The sequence below is a fragment of the Wyeomyia smithii genome, chromosome 2 (assembly GCF_029784165.1).
Source record: "Wyeomyia smithii strain HCP4-BCI-WySm-NY-G18 chromosome 2, ASM2978416v1, whole genome shotgun sequence".
NCBI classification, from domain to species: domain Eukaryota; kingdom Metazoa; phylum Arthropoda; class Insecta; order Diptera; family Culicidae; genus Wyeomyia; species Wyeomyia smithii.
In genome coordinates this window covers 133,321,353-133,338,156 of record NC_073695.1, presented here as the reverse complement: position 1 = coordinate 133,338,156, position 16,804 = coordinate 133,321,353, and the positions used below count along the sequence as shown (strand labels likewise).

General features: G+C 40.5%; 1 protein-coding gene across 10 annotated transcripts in view; it reads left to right on the top strand.

The window, feature by feature from the left end:
• LOC129724161 (protein vav) overlaps positions 1-7,640 on the top strand; it is an 874,164-nt gene extending 866,524 nt beyond the window's left edge. For 4 of the 10 annotated variants that reach the window (XM_055678825.1, XM_055678820.1, XM_055678822.1 and 1 more), the window contains 2 exons: positions 7,256-7,350; positions 7,405-7,640. In XM_055678825.1, coding sequence (XP_055534800.1) covers positions 7,256-7,350; positions 7,405-7,462 — 153 coding nt within the window. In that variant the 3' untranslated portion in view covers positions 7,463-7,640. The remainder of the gene's footprint in view (positions 1-7,255; positions 7,351-7,404) is intronic. The other 6 variants (XR_008727880.1, XM_055678827.1, XM_055678826.1 and 3 more) reach the window with 2 other exon arrangements.
• Positions 7,641-16,804: the final 9,164 nt, after the last annotated feature.

The following is a 16,804-nucleotide window of genomic DNA, read 5'->3' as shown; positions in this document are numbered from 1 at the left end:
TGATCACAGACACAATCTTGAATTTTAAGATGGTGACTTCCGGTGTCTGGTACTAAATACCATTCAGTATGAATGTTTTCGGAACCAGAATTACGCCCAGATGACAGAAATTGATTTCACAGGCAATTTTAAAGTCTAAAATGACTACTTTCGGTTTCTGAAAAACAGTCCCAATATGAGTATCTCAGGAGCCAGAATGTTGCAAGAAGCTAAAAATTGACTCAGACACCATTATGAATTTTAGGATGGCAACTTCTGGTTTCTGGAAAACAGCCAAAAATGGCCGATTTCCGTCTAACATGAGTATCTACGGATCTAGAATGATACACAGCAGCTAAAATCGACCACAGACCCCATTTTGCACTCTAGGTTGGCGACTTTCGGTTCCTGGGAAACAGCCGAAAATGATCGAATAACACCCAATATGGATGTTTCTTCAACCAGAATGACGCTCAGAAGCTAGAAATTATCTTAAATACCATTTTGAAATCCAAGATGGCGACTCCCGGTTTGTGAAAAATAGCCTAAAGTAACCAATGAGTATCTCTGAAACCAGAATGATGCAATGAGCTAACAATTGACCTCAGTCACCATTTTGAATTGCTAAATGGCAACTTCTTGGAAACAGCCGAAAATGACCGAATAATACTCAAAATGGATATTTCAGTAATCGAGATGATGCATAGAAACCAAACATTAACCCTTGACACCATTTTGAATTTAAAGACGACCACTTTTAGTTTTTGGAAAACAACCAAAATAACAAAATACCTCCCAATATGGGTATTTTCGGTGTCAGATTGATGCCAGAAAATCTGCTGAAAATGACCGAATACCACCCAATTTGAATATATTCAGAATTAAAGCGATATACAGAAGCCAAAAGTCGAGTATGTTGTCATTTCGATAAAACCAATCATTTCAAGCGATTTGTTATTTGACTTTGGTCATATCCTATGGCCGATTCGTCGTGCATTTGCAAACTTTAAACACATCGCAAGAAATCAATGAATTTGGAACGTTCAAATAGTACGACAAGCAGGTATAGTTTTAAATAGTCTCTGAATTTCTTTTCTGTACATAACTTTTGAGCCACATATCAAATTGATATAAAGTTTGTTATTTGTAAGTTTGAGAGATGACTCTTTCGTATGACACTAGTTATGTTCAAATAAGTCATGTAATCTTTGAGATAATAGACTTTCGTTATTTTATCAACAATTTAATACGTAACGGTTGCTTAAGCTCGATTATAATCAAATGAAATGGGAACGTATAGGGCAGCCAAACTTTGAAACCACGTGTTCAATCATAATTCATCAGTTAACCTTTAACTAGCCCGCTCATCCGATAATAATATTGATCAAATCGGTTGTGTAGTTTCTGAGATAATGAAGTTGCGTGATTTTCACATTCCGGTACATTACAGACGAAGTTACAGTTCGATTACAATAAAATTCAATAGGGTGTTATGAGGCAGCTAGTCTTATTATTTGACACTAATTTTGTGAAAATCGGGTTAGCAATCTCTGAGAAAAGTGATTGAGTCCAAGTAATCTTCGGAATATGTTCCTTTTCATAGCTGGATTTCACATTTTTGAACATAACAGGCAAAGTAATTGTCCGATTGCAAAACAAATCAATAGGGTCTTATGGGGCAACTAGACCTTCCATTTGACACTGATTTTATGAAAATCGGTTCAGCCATCTCTGAGAAACATGAGTGAGATTAAGTAGTCTTTAAAAAACGTTTCTTGTCATAACTTTTGAATCACAAGTTTAATCTTCATGAAATTTAAAAGTTAAGGGTATTTTAGGTAGCCCGTTCATTTTAAATCAATTTTGTTCAAATCGGTTGTGTAGTTTTCGAGATAATGATGTTTCATGATTTTTACATTTTGATACATAACCTCTAAACTAAAAATCCGATTACAATGAAATCTAATAGGGTCTTATGGGACAATTAGACCTTTTATTTGCAATTAATTTCATGAAAATCGGTCCAGACATCTCTGAGATAAGTGAGTGAGAATAAAAATCTGCACATACACACACACGTCGAGCTGAGTCGAGTGATATATGCCATTCGGCCCTTTGGAGCACTTTTATACTTTCGATTTTGCAAGTGATTGCTATACCTTTCTAGGAGAAAGGCAAAAACAAACATTCGTGTATGAGAAACTAGACGGCAACGTTATAGTCACAGTATATTTTATCTGTCGGCTGTCTTCATTTTGCCAATACCAACACTGTCATAAAGGGGCGCTCTAGGATGTCATCAAATAACTGTCATCGCTCAGTATATGACTGGGTCTCTATCGTTAACAAAGCAAACACTCACGGAACGCGACGAGAGACAGGACACAACACCTATTGTTCTCACAAAACATAAAAAAGGAATTTAATTTACCTTTTAAGTCGACCGGTTTCGGGCAGCGATCTTGCCCATCAACTGGACGATGTCCGACTAGTTGCGCATAGTTGTTGTTGTTTCCTAGATATTACAATTTCACCACTGTTACAGCTTCGTCAGGTGGAAGAGGGAAAAGAGTATTGGGGGATCTTCCTCTTTCATTAATGGATTGTCGGCGTTGGTGATGTACATTGATTCCCATGCGTTTAGGTTCGATGTTTTGCGTACATTTTTTAATAATTTAGCATTTTCCCAGTCGATGGCATGGTTTTGGGATATGGTGTGTGCTGCCACACTCGATTCATTAGCCCGATCGTTTTCAACTGCATTCTGCACTTTGAATTTTCGTCGTGTTTGGCCAATGTAAACCGCGGAGCAGTTTTTGCAGGGGATTTGGTAGACCTGATTTTTCATCCTGGGGTACTTTGTCTTTTGAATTACACAACAGATCTTTCAAAGTGTTTTTACTTTTGTAAACAGCATAGAAGTCATGTTTCTGTAGTACGGATTGGACGGGGTTAGTTATTTTTGGATTTGCCCGCTGCCCGAAACCGGTCGACTAAAAAGGTAAATTAAATTCCTTTTTTATGTTTTGTAAGAACAATAAGTGTTGTGTCCTGTCTCTCGTCGCGTTCCGTGAGTGTTATCGGGGTTCTTACGTTGGCACAAACCAATTGAATATTGTGCTTTCGCCTTTATGGCCGATTAGTTACGAAGAAAAGAAAGTTGTTGTTGGATATACAATTCCTCACAAAATATCAGAGAAGAGGTTTAATCTCCAAGTTTATTCAAATTAAACCGTGCGTGATAAGTGAATCTAGTGAGAAAGCCGCCAAAAGTGCTAGGAAGATTTGGCTGGCCGAAGAAATAAAATTCAAACACAAAGCTCTATCCATAGTCGAAGAGCAGTTATATTCACTTCACTTAGAGCTGCTTAAGCAAACCGTCTACCATAATGCCACAGAGTGTATCGTTCATCAGTGTGTGGAGGGAAAGAAAGAGTGCTGGCAATTTAGGATGTGTAGAACAAGTCGCAATCTCCGTTGGCACGTCATAGCTACGAAGAGAAGACACCGTAAAAAATTGTTGGTCCTCTCACAAACGCAAGTACCAAGAAAAGCAAAGCGATCCCCACAACACATCGATAATTTTGTCGTCAATTTATCGTCCACCCAACTCACACAGCCGGAGTTGGAGTTGTTGAACAAGGGATTGAATTTTGCTGTTTCCCCATCGTGCCCCCCTGTTGCCGATACAGTAAATAATATTGAAAGTGCCATTCAGTACAACAGTTCCGCATCTAAATCAGCAATTCGTCATGATGTTGAACGTTGTATGTCGAATGTAACACACGCACAGAAGAACGATAAACAGCTGAGTTTTGATGCGAGGTGTACGATACGCCAGCTTAAGGCCCGTGATGCTGTATACTCTCGTGCGGATAAGGGGAATGCAGTGGTGATCATGGATAAACAAGATTACGATGCTCGCGTTTTGGATATGATCGCTGCTGGCCCGTACGAAGAGTACAAGTTTAAAAACGGGAAACCCAGAGATCCACTGAATACAATGATAGGAGAAGCTAACACCGTTCGGCAAAAGGTTGCGCGTCTGATGGGAGAGGATAAATTCTAATTCTAAACGTAAGTTTCATGTCCCCAACCCGAAAGTTGCGTCCTTGTATTGCCTGCCAAAAATCCATAAAAGTCCACTGGCGATGCGTCCTATATCGTCAAACATTTGCACACCGACGGAAAAAATGGCTGCATGGCTGGTGGACAAAATGAAAAATTACCCCGTAACATATGGTATGAGTGTTAAAAACTCCGTAGAGCTGGTGGATTATCTTAAAGATGTAGAGATAAGAAGGGGTGAAGCTCTAGTTTCATTTGATGTCACTGCTCTATTCCCCAGCGTACCAGTGACTGATGCATTGAACAGCTTGCGCAGACACCTAGAACGGAAAAAAGCACCACCCAATCACATCGAAGCATACCTGCTGATTACCGAAACCTGTATGAACCAAAACTTCTTTTCGTTCAGAGGGAGGTTTTACAGGCAAGTATTTGGGCTCAGTTAGGCAACAAGTTATCCCCACTTTTGGCAGACCTTTTTATGAGTGACTTTGAGGTAGCACTATCGACCGAGAAATACTTCCCTCGAGTGTGGAAACGCTACGTGGACGATATTTTTGCAGTCGTGAAAGAACGCTACCTTATACAAACACTCGAGTTGTTGAACTCCCGTCACAGAACGATAAAGTTTACGGTAGAGAAAGAAACCGATGGGTCACTGCCATTCTTGGATCTGACGATAAAGAGAAACGGAGATAACACACTGAAATTCTCAATATACCGAAAACCAACAGCCACAGACAGATACATAACATCCGACTCTAACCATTACGGCGCCCAGAAGCAAGCAGCATTCCATTCTATGGCACACCGCCTATACAACATACCGATGGACAGAGAAGATTTTGAAACCGAGAGAAACAGGATACATGAAGCTGAGTTGAATGGGTATGACAAAGACTTCGTAAACAAAATTCTTCGAAAACACCAACGGAAAAAACACAGGCTAAATTGCACAACACTAAAACCGGAAAAAGAAGAACAGCATAGAATCAGCCTTCCATTTTATCCAAAAATAACTAACCCCGTCCAATCCGTACTACAGAAACATGACTTCTATGCTGTTTACAAAAGTAAAAACACTTTGAAAGATCTGTTGTGTAATTCAAAAGACAAAGTGAAAAATCAGGTATCTACCAAATCCCCTGCAAAAACTGCTCCGCGGTTTACATTGGCCAAACACGACGAAAATTCAAAGTGCAGAATGCAGTTGAAAACGATCGGGCTAATGAATCGAGTGTGGCAGCACACACCATATCCCAAAACCATGCCATCGACTGGGAAAATGCTAAATTATTAAAAAATGTACGCAAAACATCGAACCTAAACGCATGGGAATCAATGTACATCACCACCGCCGACAATCCATTAATGAATGAGGATGATTCCCCAATACTCTCTTCCCTCTTCCACCTGACGAAGCTGTAACAGTGGTGAAATTGTAATATCTAGGAAACAACAACTACTATGCGCAACTAGTCGGACATCGTCCAGCTGATGGGCAAGATCGCTGCCCGAAACCGGTCGACTAAAAAGGTAAATTAAATTCCTTTTTTATGTTTTGTAAGACCAATAAGTGTTGTGTCCTGTCTCTCGTCGCGTTCGGTGAGTGTTATCGGGGTTCTTACGTTGGCACAAACCAATGAATATTGTGGAACAAAGCAAACCTCTGCAAAAAAACAGCGTTTCGTGGAAACGGTCATAACTACACAAACAATTGGTATTTCTTATGAATAAACATCTTCTTTGTTGATGTTGATTAACAGAACATTCAAAAAATTAGCTACACGCTTAGAAACCATATAACCCCTTAATGTATGTTTCAGTGTTCACAGTATCTTTTGTAATGAAGCGCTGAGAAAGTTTACCACACTCGCATATTACTTGCCATACCATAGCCTTTTTTCAAAATTGTTTGGTGTAAATATACGTCTTCCCTTTCTCAAAGGTTTTTTCCTTCCGTACCGTGCAGAACTGTGGTCCTGGTAAAGTTTTATAGTCCAGTTCTACGTAGGTCTCATCATCCATTTTAATACAGGCATTATTTTTGCAAAAGATGTCGTTGTACAACTTTCTGGCTCTTGGTTTGACCGGTGCTGCTTGTTTTGAACTTCTTTTCGGCTCACGTTCCTTCTTGTTTTTCTTCATATTAAATCTTTTCTTAGCACGTACAACGTTCGATACAGATGTACCCACCTTTTGCGCCACATCACGTACATGCTGAGCTTTCACGATCAACCATTATCTTGATTTTCTTGTCAGTTTCCGGACATACTGGACCACGTTTTCGGTCACTTCTCGGCAAATCTTGGAAAGAGCTCTTTTCAGCATACTTGCGGAACGCAGTACGAACGACTTTGACGCTAATTTCTTCATCTTTCGCCAACAGTCTTGGCACAGTACTCAGTACCCTGGCACAGTATTTGTGCACTATTTTACGGTGTTCTAGCGAAAGTCCTCGCTGTTTAAAACTACACTGAAAAAACACTGTGTTCGAACGTAGATGACTGAAGTAATGTAAACAAACGTACGCAGCCCATTCGAAGCACATAGATCACTCACATTTGAAAGGCGCCATTTTTTCAGTGTACCCATACTTTCAGGTTCGGTCTATAGATTTCGCTGAAAATTTAGATAATCACTCTTACCAGAAAATACGCCATTTAGAGTAAAACGTTCCTTGAAGATTTTTTTTTTCGAATACCGTCAATATCATTAAAATTACAAGAAATGCTAAATTCGGGTTTTGGACCTTTTTCTGTAGAGAAAACAGTATCCCGAAAATCGCCAAGTCTTTTTCAAGAAACATATTTTTTACGTCATGTAAATATACGTGTCACTTTTGTCACCTTGCCTTAAAGTTCTCATTTAACTAAAACAATAATCCAAAATGTTTAGCAAATCTATCAAGTATAACCTGAGCTCTTGCAATTTTAGTGGTTTTGACGGCATATAGGAAATGAAAATTATTCAAGGAACGTTTTACCCCAAACAGTGTATGTTCTAGTATTACTTCGTTGCCATATATTGTGATTGTGATCTCAGCCCAATCAGAGAACATAAAAACAACATGCGCGCCTCTCGCGGAATGGCTCTTAATTATTAATTCTCTACAATGAATTTTTTATACAGTTTTTATGTACAACCAAAGGTTTTTGAGCTGCAATACTTTGAATAAACCTATGTCAAATTCCTTCTCCCCTTTCAGAAAGTTACTCTTAAGCCTGAAAAATTCAGTCCTGTGGAAATACTCAGTTTGCTTAACCTAAGACGTGCGCAAAGTTTCGTTCAATTGAAAAAATGGTCGGTTGAATTTTCCGTACTTTCAAATCATTTGGCATTGAAACACTCAAATAGTTGTTTTATTGTATTTTGTATACATTTCAGGTTGGATTTTTTCCCAAGGAGTATGTGAGAGAAAACCCTATAATTGTAGATGATCAATGACACTACGTCAAAAATATGTTACCTGGAGAGTGGCCTCGTTTTTATCGGAAAACAAAGTATTAAATGTTGTTTTTGTTAATTAATATGGCATGCAGATTTGTATTGAACTAGGACATGAAATAAACCAAAATGCTTTAGTGTTACTACTTGGATGTGTAATTTCATTGTATATCATATGCCCTTGAGGTGGTAGTGTGTAGAAGCCGCCACGTGGTCGACTACGAATTTTTAGCGTAACTAGGCTCGGGAATATTTAATGCGTTGTAGCCGTCGCGAACCGATCATGCTTAAGCGAGTAGTTGAGACGCCACTCCTTACGGAGACTACCGCCGAAATGAAGTTTGCCCGGATGAGACTGCTTTTTATGCAAGTCCAAATTGAGCCCTTTCCTAGAAAAGGATCCAGATCGGTTCAGCGCGCTACACGAGTTTTCGTCAAAACAGGTGCAAACTCGAAAGAAAACTTAACGAAGCCCTAGATCGCCTTCCGTAATTCCCGACATAAAAAGTTCCATCACTTAAGCTTTTCTCATCACTGGAAGCTTCCCGAACCCACCACCAGACAGCGCCGAAATGGAACCGAACTTATGTTCTTTCGCATGCTGCGAATCAAAGCGGACCGGACAAAACTAAGGTGACTAGGGAAACATTTCATTGTCTAAAAGGCCTGCATTACTCGGAAAGCGGGTTTATTCACGACGTAACATAATTTGGTTTGAATCAGACTTTGACTTATTTTATTTGTACATTATCTTGACTTATAACTTTCCACTCTCTATCGTGTGCGAATTCTCCTTCATCCTGGAAAAAGGATGCATCAACACCACTCATCGTGCGAAGGCAACGAGACTACCGCCGAGCACCGATGACCTGAATACGACGCAACACATGTTGCCAACGAGTAGACCGTCATCGGGCATCAGTGACCTAGTCACATCGCACCACATGCTGGCGATAGCATTCTGGGCGTTTACAAACATCGGGCGAACACGACAGCATGAAGTGAACTGTAGGTTTAGGGTAATATAATTTTGAGAAGAAATAAAGTAGCATTCGATATTTGACTATAGCAATATGTCGTCTTTCCTTCAATAGTAAAGAAAGCTAACTGGCGCCCAGCGTGAAGCCTTCGTCGCAAGTGAGGAACTGTATAAGTTAGTGTTGATAATTCTAGTGAAGTGCAGAAAAACCCTGTGCAACCTCTGGTCCAAGGAGCCAGATCAACATCGACGAACGAAGTAGCGAGACACGGAGTGAAACATCTCGATTGGCACAAGGACCCGTAGTAGCAGACCGCAAAAAGGATCATCCGAAGTACCTGCTCCTGCTTCCCCGCGAACGACGAAGGATAACACCCCCGGACAAAAAAAATCCAGTATTGAACTATGCTGGTAAAATTCATGTGAGTAATTTTTCAATTCTCATTTTTTAATCTCTCTTTCTCTCGAACTCTCGCGGTGCGTGCGGGCATAACGACTCTAATTAACCATTCATACTCTATTCCCGAGAGCCAAGGATAGATCGACTTGATCTCCCGGGAGCGATCGCAATTTACGTTACGGCGCGTCCGTAACTTCGGTTACATGTGACGAATCGTGTCACTTGAGCTCTAATTTTTCTATCAATTTTGTTCTGCCCGACCAAAGCGAGAACTTCAAAATGGCCGGCTTCACATACGCCTCGTGGCGTCTTCTTTCAGCGGTACTTTATAATATAAGTGGAACGGACTCACCGAATCTCTCTCTGGGAATCAGTTGCTGCTGCTGCTGTTGGTGGAATCTGGCTGTTATTCTATCGATGCATGTGGTGCTGGTTTCTCTCTATCGCCGCCTGTGGCGGCTGGCGGGGATTTCTAATTATCCGCCGGTGACGAATGGTATGCGGCATTTGCCGCCAACGTAACTGCAGGGGCCGGCCGGAAAGGGTTGATTCGGGCCAGCAGAAGTGTTTTCTGGACGAATCCGGCGAATCTGTCGGTGTTGACTCAACGTGGTAGCGGGTAACGGGTGGCGCGAGTTAGCAACGAAGATTCATCCTGGAAAAAGGATGCATCAACACCACTCACCGTGCGAAGGCAACGAGACCACCGCCGAGCATCGATGACCTGAATACGACGCAACACATGTTGCCAACGAGTAGACCGTCATCGGGCATCAGTGACCTAGTCACATCGCACCACATGCTGGCGATAGCATTCTGGGCGTTTACAAACATCGGGTGAACACGACAGCATGAAGTGAACTGTAGGTTTAGGGTAATATAATTCTGAGTAGAAATAAAGTAGCATTCGATATTTTACTATAGCAGTAAGAAGTCGTCTTTCTTTCAATAGTAAAGAAAGCTAAGTGGCGCCCAACGTAAAGCCTTCGTCGCGAGTGAGGAACTGTATAAGTTAGTGTTGATAATTCTAGTGAAGTGCAGAAAAACCCTGTGCAACCTCTGGTCCAAGGAGCCAGATCAACATCGACGAACGAAGTAGCGAGACACGGAGTGAAACATCTCGATTGGCACAAGGACCCGTAGTAGCAGACCGCAAAAAGGATCATCCGAAGTACCTGCTCCTGCTTCCCCGCGAACGACGAAGGATAACACCCCCGGACAAAAAAAATCCAGTATTGAACTATGCTGGTAAAATTCATGTGAGTAATTTTTCAATTCTCATTTTTTAATTTGTTGTGAATATTAAAAAAGTCCAGACTAGCTGGCAAAGTGAAACGTATTTTATTTATATAAGTAGCAGAAAAAAGTTATTTCATAATTAAGAAAAAGAGTCGATTAGACTTTTTCTTCGGTAGAATAATGTCGAATCCAGCTCCGAGCCCTGTAGAGGAAGAAACCCCTCCATTAACGATGCAGCAGTTCATTGATATTGGACGGCTTCCGGATTTCATCCGTGACCTCCAACCTTTTGATGGGAAACCAACAGAATTATTGGCTTGGTTAACCGATGTGGAAGGTATTTTTGGCATGTACCGAGAAGCCGGTGCAACTAATGCTCAACTCGAGCTAATACAACGTTCGGTTCGTAGGAAGATTAGAGGCGAAGCCGCCGATATCTTGAACTCGAACAATGTTTATTATGATTGGGCGGGAATGAAAAGAACTCTACTTCTCTATTATAGAGATAAAAGAGATCTAAAAACTCTTGATTATGAATTAAGTTCGGTGAGAAAGTATTCCAACGAAAGTTTGAGTGGGTATTTTTCAAGGGTTAACGAACTATTATCATCTATAGTAGCACAGCTACAAACAGACGAAAGATTTTTCCAACACGCGGAGTCACACATTAATTATTTTCGTGACAAAGCGACGGACGCTTTTATTAGAGGTCTAGAAAAACCTCTCTGTCAGCTGTTGAAAACATTTAACCCAAAAACGCTGAATCAGGCGTACCAGTTTTGTTTAGAGTACTATAATGTAGATGTCAGATCAGCTCCTTTTCGGAACGAACATGCGACCATAATACCCAAACCGAGAGACTGAACGGAAGTTGATAGAGCACCTCCAAGAACACCCCTAAGAAGATACCCTCCCGCACCGCCACCAATTCCAGCACCAAGACATTTTGAGCAACATAGAATGCCACCGCACCCCAGGCAAAGCTGCCGACCTTTCTTTCAGAATCAACAAGCAATACAACCTCCTCCTAGGCCATTTTACCCGAAACCTCAGCCTAGGCCGGAACCAATGGATATTGATTATAGTATCCGCACGCGAAACGTCAACTATGGTAATCGCCCGAACGACATGCAGAGATTTCACCCACAACCAAATCAGGTGCCTTTCAAAAGGCAAGCCCACCCAATTGACACCTTACCCGAAGCTCAAGCAGAACAATTTAATGATAATGAGCATTACAATACTCAAGCGTTCGACCCATATTCACAGTGCGACGAACATCAGCATGGTGAATTTCATAATGAATACGAAGAGCAAGCGGAACATTTTTCATACAGTGACCAAATGCCTTCAACTTCAGCGAACTTTTTAGATTGGAACCCAAGTTGGTGAGGCCTAGTTTACCTTACATCAACTTGAAAACGACAACAGGATCATTTCCATTTGTAATCGACACAGGAGCAAATATAAACCTAATTAACCCGAAACTTGCATGGGCTTACAAAAGCAGCAGACCATACAACTTCAGTGCCAACGACATAACCAGTGCCAATGGTACATTCAATGCCACATCTGCTATCGATATAAATTTTTTCTCACCAAAAATCAACCATGTAGGTACATTTTTGTTACATAAATTTCACCCATTCTTCTTTGGAATTGTTGGAACTGAAATTCTAAACGCACTCAACGCAGTTATAGACCTTTCTAACAATATACTACACCTCTCAAAAGGAAACGAAAAATTACATGTTCCACACGAATCTTATTGTCCACAGAAGAAAACGTCCAATAATTTAACACGACAAACGCCACACAGCGAAAACCATATGCAACAGACAATTAAAAATGACCTACTCCAAGACAACAATTCAGGCAAAACACAACCTACATTCAGAACGGCTCATCTTTCAACCAGCGTAAAAAAACAGTTACTCGAAGTACTGAACGAACATGTGGAAGCATTCCACACACCCGACTCAAAGTTGACCTGCAGTACCGAAGTAGAGTGTGTCATAAAGACAACCGACAACATACCAGTCCACCAAAAGGTTTATATGTATCCGAGGGCATATGCCGAGGAAGAAAACAATCAAATCAAAAAATTGCTTCAAGACGGAATGATACGACCATCACGTTCTGCCTGGACGTCACCTGTCTGGGTAGTGCCGAAAAAATCTGATGCGTCAGGAAAAAAGAAATTTCAAATGGTAGTGGACTACCGTAAACTGAATGAAAAAACTGTGTCAGACCGGTACCCAATGCCAGAAATTAATTATGTAATCGACCAACTGTGTCAAATCTCTTAAAGGGGGAGAGAACCCCTAACTCTAATAAAAAAATGTCATTGAATGATAAAGAAAGGCAATGTTTTCAGAAAATGAAAAGCCTGCTTTCGTCATCTGATGTACTCATTTACCCAGAATATAATCAAGCTTTCATTCTGACAACAAACGCTTCCGATTTTGCAATTGGTGCAGTTTTGTCACAAGGAGAATTAGGGAAAGACAAACCTATTCACTTTGCCTCTAGAACACTTTCAAAAACCGAAGATGGGTATTCAGTACCAGAAAAAGAAATGCTTGCCATTGTTTGGGCATTGCAAACGTTTAGAAACTATCTCTATGGATCGAAATTTCAAATCTTAACCGATCATCAGCCACTACCGTTCGCTTCATCTCCAAGAAACACGAACGCCAAGCTAAAGCGCTGGAAGGCATATTTGGAAGAGCACGACTACAAGATCGTGTACAAACCGGGGAAGACTAATGTAGTTGCGGACGCACTCAGCAGAATTGTTTGTTCAATGACGGGAACACAACACTCCACAGATACTAGTGATGACTTCTGTATCGTTTCCACAGAAGCACCGCTTAACGTATTCAAACACCAAGTGATTATTAAAGAAGGACCAGGCCAAATAGCAACAGAAGAGCCATTTCCAGGCTTTACTAGAATTACAGTACAAATTAACGAAATTAATGATTCTACTTTATTTCAGGCCCTGAAAGCTCATTTCGATCCCACCAAGGTTAACGGATTGTTAACGTCTGAAAAAATAATGGGGAAAATCCAAGAAGTCTTCAAAGATAAATTTGGAAGCAGTAAGACGTTAAAAATTCGTTTCACCCAAAAGCTTTTACAGGACGTCAAATAGGAAAATCTGCAATGGGACGTTATAAAAAACGAACATCTAAGAGCCCACAGAGGTGCAGATGAAAATAAACAACAAATTCTTTGGCAATTTTATTTTCCTAGAATTCAGCCAAAGATCAAAGAATTCATCGCAACCTGTCGCATTTGGCGCGGCAAGCGTATGGAAAACGTGCTCTCTCGTGGATTCTCCGATTCCTAGGATAGAAATTGCCTGATGGCATACACAAAAAGGGGTCGTTAGCCTCTCGCACGGGTCGTTAGACTCTACGCACATGGTTACCTTCTTTTTTTCTATCCTGCACACGAATCGGGTTAACACTTGAACTATTTCGCACGTTCTATTCTACCTCCTGAGAAAATACAAGAACTTTTAAGCACATGCTCTATTTCCCTAGACCTAACTGCTTATACCTTCAAGCAGCAAAATAAATAACGCGAATTCACTTCCACTACTTTTGACGGTTTGGAAAGAAATGAACGAGAAACTTTGGCCCTCAGAAAAAGCAGGGAACCTGAGTACTTGCCGGAAGTACATAACCGAAAATCCTTCGGGATCACTCGGGATTCGCTGAGGAATTCTTTCGGCTCGTTTTGGCTTACGCAAGTGGATTTGCCTTCCCTTTCCTTTAGTTTTACCAGGACGGTTCGCTTTGAACTTGTCTGTAAAGCAATCTCACTCGGGTCACCTTATATAATTTACTTCGGCTATCTAAGGGATCGGCGCATGGGCGTGCGACGCGTGTCCTACAATTTAGCGATCCTATCTTAGACACAATCAATGCACTAATCAAGGTGAATATTTACAGGACTTAAGTGTTATATTCTAAATTTTATAGTATGAATATTTTATCGCTTCCAACTCAACCGTACTGCATTATGTTGTAACCGGCACCGGTTACATCACTCCGTGCTTAAATTACGAAAATTTTGTTGAAACAATTCAACTAAATTTTCGTAAGGGGAAAACTTACGAAAACATCAAACGCGAAAACTAACAACTAAAACTTTATTTATAAAGTATCAAAATTTAGCATAGCAATTCGAAAGTCATCAACCATTCGGAGTCATATGTGTTCATCATCAACCCGAAGGCTGACTCTTCCTCTATTTCCAAATCATGATCCATCACAGATCATGTTCGTACTGACCTTCAACGTTATGTAACTCGGGTCTTCAACGAATGTCGAACACTCTCTCTATGCTCATTTAGTACTTTATGGATTTTCTAGATATCCTGAACAGTGTGTTTTTGAAACGGTTTTCGCTTCTGATTCTGTATTCGCAAGCACTGCACAAACTTTCCCTTACGCGAATTAAACTTCAAAACTAGTAACTCCTCTACTACCCTTATAGTATTGATGAGGGTAATACCGAAAACTGCATAATATACCTAAATTAGGTTCATTCAGCTCTGCGCTATCTCAATCATGGTGTTGAGTACCTCGTACCAAACTGAATAACCGCAAAAAAAAATCATCATTAAGGGGAGACCCTACTCTGGAAAGTTGAAAAATAATGAATTTTCGTGATATTTTTTTCGGATGTTTAGAGAAAGGTGAGGTGTTCGGGCATTTCGGCTATGGATTAAGGTATATTTGAAGATGTATTTTGTGTACCGTGGGTGCAAATATAGTGAGTATTACGCTATTGGCAGTGTTTTTCTCGAAACCATGTTTTTTCAACTGGTGGTAAGTTTTTCTCAGCATCTACTGAACCGATTTTGCTGAATTTTTTTTTAACATGTAAAAATGGATTATCTAACTTGTTACGTAGCCGTTTTTTGATATCTGAGTTTTTCAATGTTTTATGATTTTTTAAATAGTGATTTTTCATGAAAAAAAAACCATTTTTTTACTAAAATGGCCGCCATTTTGGCAATTTTTGGAATTTTCAAAAACGGCTACGTAACAAGATAGATAATATGTTTCTATATACTGAAAAAAAATTTCAGCCCGACCGGTTTACTAGAAGCTGAGAAAAACTTACCACCAGTTAGGTTGTTGCGAATACTGGGCGCACTGATATCTGATTTATATAAAGACCCTCGTTCAACGATCTTTCTTGAAATATTATCATTATCTTATAACATAATGATCAACCATGATACCGAACGGAAATAAAAAAGATTAGAATACATAAACGATTGCGTGAAGGCGTCAAATAAATATTCTTTCTATTTTCAAGTTAGATCCAGAACGTACAGTTGATCAGATTTAGCAGATAACAGATTTATGATCGGTAAATAAGTGTAATTCGTTAAAATAGATGAAATAATTTACGCTCCTAAATTTTAGAGCAGTTTAAAACTGCTGATTTATAAAAAGTTTAGTTGGGATCCAAATCAAAGAGACCAAATTGTAGGTTAACATTTTTCCACATTTTTCCACATTGTTCAATCATTAATAAAATTAATTACAGCTTTAAGAATACAGCAACGAATATTCTGCGTTTCTATAAAGAGGTCGAACAGTCCCAACAAAAGCTTAAAGAATTTGTCCGGAAGATGCCGGACAGAAACGATTGCAAGATTTGTAGGCGATCCAACAATGTGGAGGACATGGTATTATGTCCGGGTTGCGAAGAGTGGTTCCACTTCGGTTGTGCAAACGTCGATCAGAGTGTCACTCACAACGAAGAGTGGATGTGTGACTCTTGCCTTCATGCCCCAACAAATACATTGCCACCGAAACCACCCGGATCTAATCTCTTGAATCTTCAGACTTCCATCGCCCCGGTCTCATCTGCACCTGAAATTGAACCGGGAGTGGATAATCAGTCAGCCTCATCCGCAGTTGTAGATAAAATGAAAAAAAATCTGCAATGGTTCCAGTATCAGCGGGATCAGTTGGAGAGAGAGATGGAGTATCAGCACCAGCTAGAGATGGAGAGAAAACGGGCCGAGCTACAAAGAATCGCAACAAAGGCGATGAGAGACATCGTAACGAGAGTCCAGAGCGAGGTTATGAACAGTATCAACGAGGAATCGGTAGCGGCAGGTTTAGGTAGAGTAGAGGAATGGATGCAACGAATGGTCAACGAGATGAGGGATATTTCCGTCGCTCAACCGAGCGCAGTGGAGGTGGCCACATCGTCCCGACGTGCACACAATCTTAATTCTACGCCGAAAACTACAGGAGCGACTAATTTCAGTGTGATGGATTATTCTACACCCGATCGTCAACGGATTGACGCGATTAGTAATTCGATGGCGAATGTTTACATACCGGCCAGTTCGTTGGCAACAGCTTCAGTGACACACTATCCTAATAGTATGATCGACTCGTTTATAGGTGGTGTACACAGTAGGGTAAATGCGACAGTAACTTCGGCAAGGGTTGCTCAAACACAAACAGTGTCCGCTTGTTCGGTAGCTCTAACCATATCTCCGCCGTCTGTATATGGGACCGGTAATTATAATGTTAACATTGGGAACAATCCAACAGTTAGTGCACTATCGCAAGCTTATCCTCATTCGGCGACAGGGCCCGTGATTAATTCTTTTGTGCGACCCATTGTTACTACTGGGTCTACGCCAG